An 11,699-nucleotide genomic window follows, 5' to 3' on the forward strand; every position below is an offset into this window, starting at 1 on the left:
TTGAGGTTATTCTATAACAGTGTCAAGGCACCCTGTGACCTCTGTTCCTGATGTGCACCATATATGGTCATGCCTGCTGTGCACTGTTTCCAGATTCCCCCTGTGAGACTTGTCAAAAATTCAAACTGTTTATCTGCAAAATGAAACCTAGAAAAGTTCTGATCTGATGATGCATTTTATTATATATCTGCCCTCTGCAGGAAGCTCAAGAAACTGCACTCACCAGCTCAACAATGAGGTTTAAGGTGAGGTAAAGGCAGGAAATGTTACGTGTGCGTGTGCGTGTGCGTGTGTGCGTGCGTGTGTATGTGTTTGTAAGGAGGATATTGGTTTATAATCCTGAGCAATAGTAATAGTTACACTATGTTGGAAGATAATAATAATAATAATAATAATAATAATAATAATAATAATAATAATAATAATAATAATAATAATAATAATAATAATAATAATAATAATAATAACAATTGTAATTATAATAATACTGATGATATTAATATTATATTATATATTAAGTAAAAATAATAATACAAATACAATAAATTGTAATAACAATAATAAATAAAATTATAAAAATAAGCTGGTTAATCAATAAAAATAATTACCACACACACACCAAACTATATCAGACAATCAGCTTAAAGAGACGACTTAAAACACCCTCAAGAACACGCATAGCTTATCATGTCCTATAGGACTCATGCTATCTTGTTTTATCAGCAATATTCTGGCTTCTTTCTGTCAAACATTAACCATTGCCCTGCTTTAATTTTCAGCGAACACCTGTTGTATTGTCTGAATTGATTTAAAAAACGTGATGAGACGTTTTGAGATCCAATAAAATCAACAACAATTAATAAACAAACAAATAAGTGATGAAAATAAATATTAAATCTCCGCTAAAAAATATATTTAAATTGAATACTGCAAGTACCTGTGCTTAAGCACTTTAAAAAATAATAATGTAACCTTTATTTATAAAGACAGAGACAGGGGGTCACATCACATCAAATCAAATCAAATGTATTTATACAGCCCAATATCACAAATTATACATTTGTCTCAGTGTTTACAGACTGTACAGTATACGACACCCTCTGTCTTCAGACCCTCTGTCCTTAGACCCTCTGTCCTTAGACCCTCTGTTCTCAGACCCTCTGTCTTTAGACCCTCTGTCCTCAGACCCTCTGTCCTTAGACCCTCTGTCCTTAGACCCTCTGTCTTTAGACCCTCTGTCCTTAGACCCTCTGTCTTTAGACCCTCTGTCCTCAGACCCTCTGTCTTTAGACCTTCTGTCTTTAGACCCTCTGTCCTTAGACCCTCTGTCCTCAGACCCTCAGTCTTTAGACCCTCTGTCCTTAGACCCTCTGTCCTTAGACCCTCTGTCCTCAGACCCTCTGTCCTTAGACCCTCTGTCTTAGACCCTCTGTCCTTAGACCCTCTGTCCTCAGACCCTCTGTCTTAGACCCTCTGTCCTTAGACCCTCTGTCCTCAGACCCTCTGTCCTTAGACCCTCTGTCCTCAGACCCTCTGTCTTTAGACCCTCTGTCCTTAGACCCTCTGTCCTTAGACCCTCTGTCCTCAGACCCTCTGTCTTAGACCCTCTGTCCTTAGACCCTCTGTCCTTAGACCCTCTGTCCTCAGACCCTCTGTCCTTAGACCCTCTGTCCTTAGACCCTCTGTCCTCAGACCCTCTGTCCTTAGACCCTCTGTCCTTAGACCCTCTGTCCTCAGACCCTCTGTCCTTAGACCCTCTGTCCTTAGACCCTCTGTCTTTAGACCCTCTGTCCTCAGACCCTCTGTCCTTAGACCCTCTGTCCTCAGACCCTCTGTCCTCAGACCCTCTGTCCTTAGACCCTCTGTCCTTAGACCCTCTGTCTTTAGACCCTCTGTCCTCAGACCCTCTGTCCTTAGACCCTCTGTCCTTAGACCCTCTGTCCTCAGACCCTCTGTCCTTAGACCCTCTGTTCTTACACCCTCTGTCCTTAGACCCTCTGTCCTCAGACCCTCTGCCCTCAGACCCTCTTTCCTTAGACCCTCTGTCCTTAGACCCTCTGTCCTCAGACCCTCTGTCCTCAGACCCTCTGTCCTTAGACCCTCTGTCTTTAGACCCTCTGTCCTTAGACCCTCTGTCCTTAGACCCTCTGTCCTCAGACCCTCTGTCCTTAGACCCTCTGTCCTTACACCCTCTGTCCTTAGACCCTCTGTCCTCAGACCCTCTGCCCTCAGACCCTCTTTCCTTAGACCCTCTGTCCTTAGACCCTCTGCCCTCAGACCCTCTGTCCTTAGACCCTCTGTCCTTAGACCCTCTGTCCTTAGACCCTCTGTCTTTAGACCCTCTGTCCTCAGACCCTCTGTCTTTAGACCTTCTGTCTTTAGACCCTCTGTCCTTAGACCCTCTGTCCTCAGACCCTCAGTCTTTAGACCCTCTGTCCTTAGACCCTCTGTCCTTAGACCCTCTGTCCTCAGACCCTCTGTCCTTAGACCCTCTGTCTTAGACCCTCTGTCCTTAGACCCTCTGTCCTCAGACCCTCTGTCCTTAGACCCTCTGTCCTCAGACCCTCTGTCCTTAGACCCTCTGTCCTCAGACCCTCTGTCCTTAGACCCTCTGTCCTTAGACCCTCTGTCCTCAGACCCTCTGTCTTTAGACCCTCTGTCCTTAGACCCTCTGTCCTCAGACCCTCTGTCCTTAGACCCTCTGTCCTTAGACCCTCTGTCCTCAGACCCTCTGTCCTTAGACCCTCTGTCCTTAGACCCTCTGTCCTCAGACCCTCTGTCCTTAGACCCTCTGTCCTTAGACCCTCTGTCTTTAGACCCTCTGTCCTCAGACCCTCTGTCCTTAGACCCTCTGTCCTCAGACCCTCTGTCCTCAGACCCTCTGTCCTTAGACCCTCTGTCCTTAGACCCTCTGTCTTTAGACCCTCTGTCCTCAGACCCTCTGTCCTTAGACCCTCTGTCCTTAGACCCTCTGTCCTCAGACCCTCTGTCCTCAGACCCTCTGTCCTTAGACCCTCTGTCCTTACACCCTCTGTCCTTAGACCCTCTGTCCTCAGACCCTCTGCCCTCAGACCCTCTTTCCTTAGACCCTCTGTCCTTAGACCCTCTGTCCTCAGACCCTCTGTCCTCAGACCCTCTGTCCTTAGACCCTCTGTCCTTAGACCCTCTGTCCTTAGACCCTCTGTCCTCAGACCCTCTGTCCTTAGACCCTCTGTCCTTAGACCCTCTGTCCTTACACCCTCTGTCCTTAGACCCTCTGTCCTCAGACCCTCTGCCCTCAGACCCTCTTTCCTTAGACCCTCTGTCCTTAGACCCTCTGCCCTCAGACCCTCTGTCCTTAGACCCTCTGTCCTTAGACCCTCTGACCTTAGACCCTCGCATCACACAAGGAAAAACTTCCTAAAAGAAACCCCATAATTAAAGGGGGAAAAATGGAAGAAACCTCAGGGAGAGACTGAGGAGGGATCCCTCTCCCAGGACGGACAGACGTGCAATAGATGTCGTGTGTACAGGATAAACAACATAGTACAAATACAACATTTGACAGAAATGATGTTGTGTTGAAAAAGAGAAAGTTTGGATGAATCCAGGAAAATGTTAAAAAGGCTTCCCGGTGTCCAGTAGGACCAGGGCAGCAGGCGCAGCAGGCAGCAGGCGCAGCAGGCGCAGCAGGCGCAGCAGGCGCAGCAGGCGCAGCAGGCGCAGCAGCAGGCGCAGCAGGCGCAGCAGGCGCAGCAGGCAGGCGCAGCAGGCGCAGCAGGGCGCAGCAGCCACGATTCCTGATCCTGACGTAAACTTTATCAGTGGCAACCTGCCACATGAGAGACAGACACTCCTGGATGATGAGTTAGTAACATAAATTTACATAAATGCATACAGATAGAGAGGGAGAGGAAGAGAGGGAGGGGAGAGGAAGAGGAAGAGAGCAGGGAGGTGTCCCCCGGCAGTCTAAGCCTATAGCAGCATAACTAGGGGCTGATTCAGGGCAAACCTGAGCCAGCCCTAAGTATAAGCTTTATCAAAAAGGAAAGTCTTTAGCCTACTCTTAAATGTGGAGAGTGTGTCTGCCTCCCGAACACAAACTGGAAGCTGGTTCCACTGGAGAGGAGCTTGATAGCTGAAGGCTCTGGCTCCCATTGTACTCTTGGAGACTCTAGGAACCACAAGTAACCCTGCAGTCTGGGAGCGCAATGCTCTAGTTGGTTTATAAGGTACTATGAGATCTTTAAGATATGCTGGAGCCTGACCATTAATCGCTTTGTAAGTCACATCAAGCCACATCAGCAATACATCAGTTACAGACATACAGGACATTCATACAAAGACAAATAAAACACAAGTCATAAAAGTGATAAGAGCCAAAGCGATAGAATAAGTTACGCCCACAGACGCTCTCTCCAGATTTCTTAAAAGTCCTTTGAAATCATGTCGTTTTTCGGGGTTTATTTTATTATTAGGAATAATATAATTTAATTATGACTTTATTTACCTAATGATGTAAAGTAATCCAGGGACAATATCTCATACTACGTACAGTAGGTGGCGGTATGCACCTTATACTGTACAACCACAAAACCAATAGAAGAAGAAGAGGGACAGAAGTTAGCTTCCGATTCGACAGTTAAGGGAAAACTTAAGGGAAACTTAATTTTCATTGCTGACCGACCAATTCTCCGTTTTTTGTGCCTCTTTATGTTGTGAAAGCGTGTAAATAAAGTGAAGTAAATAAAGTTAAAATATATTATATTATTAAATATATTATATTTAAAAAAAAAAATGTGTACAAGAAACATAAATTTACAAAAAAAGAAATAAAATACTGGGAAAGAATATGTACAGTATATCAGAATTTTAAAGCTGTGCAGTTTTTAAAGTGGTATTATTGTGCAGAAATGTTACTTTACTATTTATATTTATTATGTTGAGTATGTAAGTAAGTAACAGTAAGAAATGTTTTTTTATTTGAAAGTCTTTTTAAATTAAAAAAAGGTGCAAATGTAAAACAACAAAACGTACACCACAATTTTATTGGATTTATATGTGAGTATCAAGAATCCATTAAAACTATTCAACTTTTAAATACAAAAAAAATGACAAAACTGTATGATGAAATAATGTATACTTTATTTTCTTAAAATCAGATTTTTTAAAAGTCTATTCACCCCTATTTTATCTTTTAAATAAAAATCTGAATACATTTGAATATATATTGTATATTAGAATACATTTGAATATATATATATATATATATATATATATATATATATATATATATATATATATATGTATATTCAAATGTATTCTGATTTTTATTTAAAAGATAAAATATATATATGAACAAGAAACAAACAAAGTAAAATACAAATATGACGAATGATGATATTTATTTATTAATTTGTTTTCTATTTATTTTAATTATTTATGTTGAGTTTTTGAGTACATATCTGAAATGTTTCTACATTTTCAATAATACTTTTTAAAGTTAAGTTTCCCCTTAACTGCCGAAGCGGAAGCAGCCAACGTGAAGCGAACTTCCGGCGCGTCCTGCGCTCAGCCGTTAGCTGCTCGGTGTGATTGACAGAGTCAGCAGAGGTTTACACGGCCGGGCATGTCCGCTCACTCGCTCGGTTTGTTATCGTAACAGCAAAGAACTGCAGCATGGCGAGTCAAGAAAGAGCCCACTCCCACACAAGAACAAGAACACCGTGTATCGGATTATTGAGGATGTTATTTATTGCTTTTATTCACACGACGCGGGCCAATAAACAAGGTTTGTAACTTAGCTGTCCGCATTAGCATTAGCATTAACTTCCGTAGACATTTCTCTACCAAGTGTGCGGGCGTTGAGGTTACCTCTACGGGCCAACTTCCAACACAGCTAACATTAAAGCCTCTGTAACACTGCTAAATTATAGTTCATTCTCTTTGACATTAACAAAATGTCATTATAAAATGGAGCTGAATTGATAGAAAGCATAGGAAGTGCTACCTTTTGCTAGCACTATGTGGCCTTTAACGTTACAGTTAGCTTCGTTTGTAGCTTGTTGTCATGTTGTCATCCCGTCCATATATGGCTAAGTTATAAACACTAAATAACAGCATGTTAGCATCACAGCTAGCACTAATGTTATCTTAAATCAGCTACTGTATGACCATAATGTACTGGAATTAAGAGACAGCATTGATAACATTGCCTTCCATTACTTCCTCTTACTAGACTCAATAAAAGGAAATGTGTGCATCAGTCAGGTGATATTTTGTAAACGTGGCTGAGCTGGGTTTTAATTTGGACCCTCGCTGGTTTGTTTGGTTCCAGCTTGGCACTGTGCACATACAGATGACAGCCGTGTTGTGTTATTTATCCAGCGGACTGAAGTGTCCAGCTGTCGGGTCACAGTGATAAGTCCACCAGGCTGCAGCAGTCTATGTTGGTTCCTTCATTCAACATCTGATAAAGGAGGTGTACGAGCCCAAAGCACTGGAGGGATTCTGGAAATATTCACCTTTATTGTAGCTGGACAACATCTTCTATCACAGTATTGCATGTTTTCTTGGAATTCTATAAATAAATAGTCTATTTGTAGTATATTTACCACATGCTAAACCCTGTTTTTGTATAGTCTGTGCATTGAATACTTGACAAATGAAAAGTATTTTCTCGTTTAATTAGGAACTTTAGTGGGAAATGAACATTACAGGTTCAAGTGAAATGAAAGAGAAACAGTATAAATATAAGTACATGCTTGTACACAAATACAAAGTAATATTTAACTGGAATCCAGTTAATAACTAATGTAAAGTATGATGTTAAAACAAAAACCACAATCTTCTCACGATATTCCCTCCAAATATTTCACAGTAAATTTGAGTTGGTATATGATTGTTGTTACTCTTGTATTTAAAGCGGATAAAAGTGCAAAATATATGGAAGTGCATATAAAATACTAAAATGATTTAACTAGAAATGGCACAATTAAAAATGTTTTAGTATAAAGAGATGAAGAAATCATTGTTAAGAGCCACCTTGTAAAAAGTAAAACACAGTATTTTGTCTAGAATGAATAGAGAATCGAGATTAATCAGTTTGATGGTTCATTGTTTATTGTAAAGTTGCTTTTTAATGAGTTTTAATCAGACCATGCGAGTAGTTTTGAAATCGTAAAGCTTTTGATCGTCAGTGGAGCTGCAACGATTCCAACGAGTATCCGTTAGCTGCTAATGTTAACAGCACTGATTTCAAATGGCGCTTATAATGCCAACACACGGGAAGGAGGATTGTTTCATTGTAAGATCTCAAAATAATTGGTAACATCTAATTATTTTTAATAAATAATCGATCGAATGCCTTTCGCTTTAACATCATGCAAATCCAGATAGTGGACACATTGCACGTACAATTGGTCTTAAATGTAACTTTGGAAACCTGTTTTAGACTAATCCACTATCCATCCACCGTCTACCTCTTATCCGGGGTCGGGTCGCGGGGACAGCAGCTCCAGTAAGGAACCCCAATCTTCCCTTCTCCGGGCCACATCCTCCAGTGAGGAGATATAACCTCTCCACCGAGTCCTGGGGCTTCCCCGGGAGCTCCTCCCTTTCAAACGTCAGAGAAATCCGTCATTCGGTTGAGCAGCGAAGAAGATTTTTAGTTGAGGTCATTTTTTAAAAGATGCAAGTGATCGAAAACACTTAAGTTTCACTTTCTGTAGAATCCTTCGGGGTTCTGCTCGAGTCACTTTCACTGTGGCTCGTATTTCTTATTAGGCGTGTGTGTCCTGAGGTCCCGTAAGAAAAGAGTTGATTTCAGTTTAAAACTCCAATTCTGACCAGATATTCGCAGATGGTAGAGAAGCTCTAAAGTCAGTCGTGAAATCTAAAAGTAAAATGAAACTGTATTGTCATTTTTGAGGAAAGAAAACTTAAATATTCTCTGAGATTAAAGTAGTAAGATTACGAGAGAAAAACTAAATTATTCTTTGAGATTTAAAAAATAAAAAAACCTGAGAATTTCCAAGATTAAAGTCATACATTTACGAGAAGGTTTTTTAAATATTCTCTGAGATTAAAGTAGTAAAACTACAGTAAGAAACTCGTACATTTACGAGGAAAGAATTTGGATATTTTCTGAGATTAAAGTCACAAATGTACGTTTTGTTTTGTGTGAAGTGACCACATGGCTTTACTTTGCAAGTCTGGTTCAACATCATCACACCACAGACGCCGCCGGCAAACAGGAAGTGCCAATACGAGTTAATGTTTTTTAGTTTTGAGTCTCAAAATATAATTTTTTTCTCATGAATATCTGCGTTTTATCTCAGAGTTTATTTCCCTACCTATAATGGCCCTAACAGGCCACCGTAGATTACTAAGGATTTACAACCCTTAAACACACAACTTTAATACTGTGATTGTCTGCTGACTCGGGTCGTTTTGCCCGCTGGACTGACGCCTCATAACATCCTGAAACAGACGAGTGTATTATGTGCAGATCTGCAGCCGCATCTTTCTCTGCTCTGCTCTGAAAGCACAAGAGCTTAAAGTTCACGTTGGGAGTTATCTTTACGAGTCGTAAAACTTTGTGACTGAGGAAGATCTGATGACTGTGAACTGATTACTTTTGCTTTGGAGATTTATTTGGGAAGAGGAGCTACTTTTTAGATGGGTCACAATTCTGCTAAAGTTTCGAGTCTGTCAGAAATAATTACATTACACTACACTACATTACATTACACTACACTACATTACACTACACTACATCACATTACACTACATCACATTACACTACATCACATTACATCACATTACACTACATTACACTACATTACACTACATTACATCACATTACACTACATCACACTACATCACATTACACTACATTACACTACATTACATCACATCACATTACACTACATCACATTACATCACATTACACTACATTACACTACATTACATCACATCACATTACATTACACTACATCACATTACATCACATTACATCACATTACATTACATTACATTACATCACATTACATTACACTACATTACATTACATTACATCACATTACATCACATTACATCACATTACACTACATCACATTACATTACACTACATTACATCACATCACATTACATCACATTACACTACATCACATCACATTACATCACATTACATCACATTACACTACATTACATTACATTACATCACATTACACATCACAGGACAGCACAGGACACTACAGCACAGGACAGCACAGCACAGGACAGCACAGGACACTACAGCACAGCACAGGACATCACAGGACAGCAAGGACACGACAGACAGGACACGACAGCACAGAAAGCACATTACACGACAGGACAGGACAGGACAGCACAGGACACGACATTACAGACACTACATTACAGGACATCACAGGACAGACAGCACAGGACACTACATTACAGGACACGACAGGACAGGACAGGACAGGACAGGACAGGACAGCACAGGCACTACAGGACAGGAAAGCACAGGACACTACAGCACAGGACACGACACACAGGACACGACACGACACTACAGGACAGGACACGACAGCACAGGACATTACAGGACAGCACAACAGCACAGGACATCACACGACAGGACATTACATTACAGCACAGGACAGCACAGTACAGCACATTACACTACATCACATTACATTACACTACAGGACATCACATCACACTACAGACAGGACACTACATTACACTACATCACATTACACTACATTACATCACATTACATTACATCACATTACATCACATTACATTACATTACATTACACTACACTACATTACATCACATCACACTACATTACATTACACTACATTACACTACATCACATTACACTACATTACATTACAGGACACATTACACTACATCACATTACACTACATTACATTACATTTACACTACTTACATCACATACATACATTATACACTACATTACATTACATTACACTACATTACACTACATTACATTACATTACACTACATTACAGTACACTACATTACGTTACACTACATTACATTACAGTACACTACATTACTTACACTACATTACATTACACTACATTACACAACATTACATTACATTACAGTACAACCACATTACAACACTACATTACACTACACTACACTACATTACATTACATTACACTACATTACATTACAGTACACTACATTACATTACACTACATTACATTACATCACATTACACAACATTACATTACATTACATTACACTACATTACATTACATTACACTACATTACATTACACTACATTACATTACATCACATTACACTACATTACATTACATTACAGTACACTACATTACATTACACTACATTACATTACATCACATTACACAACATTACATTACATTACACTACATTACATTACATTACATTACACTACATCACATTACATTACAGTACACTACATTACATTACACTACATCACATTACACTACATTACATTACACTACATCACATTACACAACATTACATTACATTACATTACATTACACTACATTACATTACATTACACTACATTACATTACATTACATCACATTACATTACATTACATTACATTTTGCTGACGCTTTTGTCCAAAGCAACAAAAAGTGCAAACAATCCTGGAGATAAAACTCCGAACAGCAAGAATCTTGTAAGAACAATATCTTCAAACACAATCGTATCAGTGAACTCTGTCTTCAAACAGTTTGAAGTGCAGCATACCGAAACAGTAGAATACAAATTCAACTATTAGCTATAAACAAGCCAAAACAATATAAGTGCAACTTACAAAGATTTATTTAGTTTCTTCATGCGTCGAGGTGCAGTCCAAACAGGTGAGTGTTCAGTCTGCAGGTGTGAAGACTGTCTGCTGTCCTCACATCACTGGGGAGGGCGTTCCACCACGTTTAAAGGTTCAACGTGTAGTTCTGAGCCAGCTGCTCCACAGAAACGGACCATATTTCAGCTCCAAACTGGGTCCATACGATCTTTGTGTGTTGCATTCACTCCTGTGTGATGCCTGTCTGTCAGTCTGGTAGTCTTCACGTGGATCATCTGTGTTTGCTGCACTGATGTTAACGGGGCTGCAGACGTTATGTTAGTTTGTTTATTAGACTAAATCCAAAGTGGCGGAAACTAGAAAACGCATATTCGTCTCGTCAGCGGCCGGAGACACTCGAGCCCTGCAGTCCTTCCAGTGTTTAAATAATGTTAAATGTTCAAAACTCTGCTTTCAAAGATGGTGATAAAACTTAATATGCTCTTTCTGTCTTTTTTGTTTTTTCACAGCATTCATTCAGTCAGACACAATTCTAGAAGTTTTACATTTTGGGGAGGGAAGCCTTTTACAGGTAAGTGTTGAACTATTACTCAGCACATCCTTACAGAGCAGGAACATATCATAATGTAGTTAATCACGTGTGGATAATTCCTTATGTGTCTGTTCTTTTCGCAGGCAGAGTCTGACATTGATTTTAGTTTATATCATCAACAAAGGTAAGTTTTTATTTTTCACTTCACACCTATCCTCCACTCCTTTGCAGCAAGAACTACAAATATGTTTATGTAGTGTCATATGTGGGTGTAGTCAGTTGTGCAGGTGCTTTTGTTCTACATAATATGCGTGGATCGCTTTCATTGGTGAAGTGTTGAGTC

General features: G+C 40.0%; 1 protein-coding gene across 1 annotated transcript in view; it reads left to right on the forward strand.

Annotated features, from left to right (window-relative positions):
* Window positions 1–5,608: 5,608 nt before the first annotated feature.
* Window positions 5,609–11,699, forward strand: part of LOC115007318 (transmembrane protein 131) — a 39,925-nt gene continuing 33,834 nt past the window's right edge. Inside the window, 4 exon segments of the mRNA XM_075074120.1 lie at window positions 5,609–5,629; window positions 5,632–5,770; window positions 11,334–11,395; window positions 11,500–11,540. Coding sequence (XP_074930221.1) covers window positions 5,609–5,629; window positions 5,632–5,770; window positions 11,334–11,395; window positions 11,500–11,540 — 263 coding nt within the window.

This window comes from Cottoperca gobio, chromosome 4, assembly GCF_900634415.1.
Source record: "Cottoperca gobio chromosome 4, fCotGob3.1, whole genome shotgun sequence".
NCBI lineage: Eukaryota > Metazoa > Chordata > Actinopteri > Perciformes > Bovichtidae > Cottoperca > Cottoperca gobio.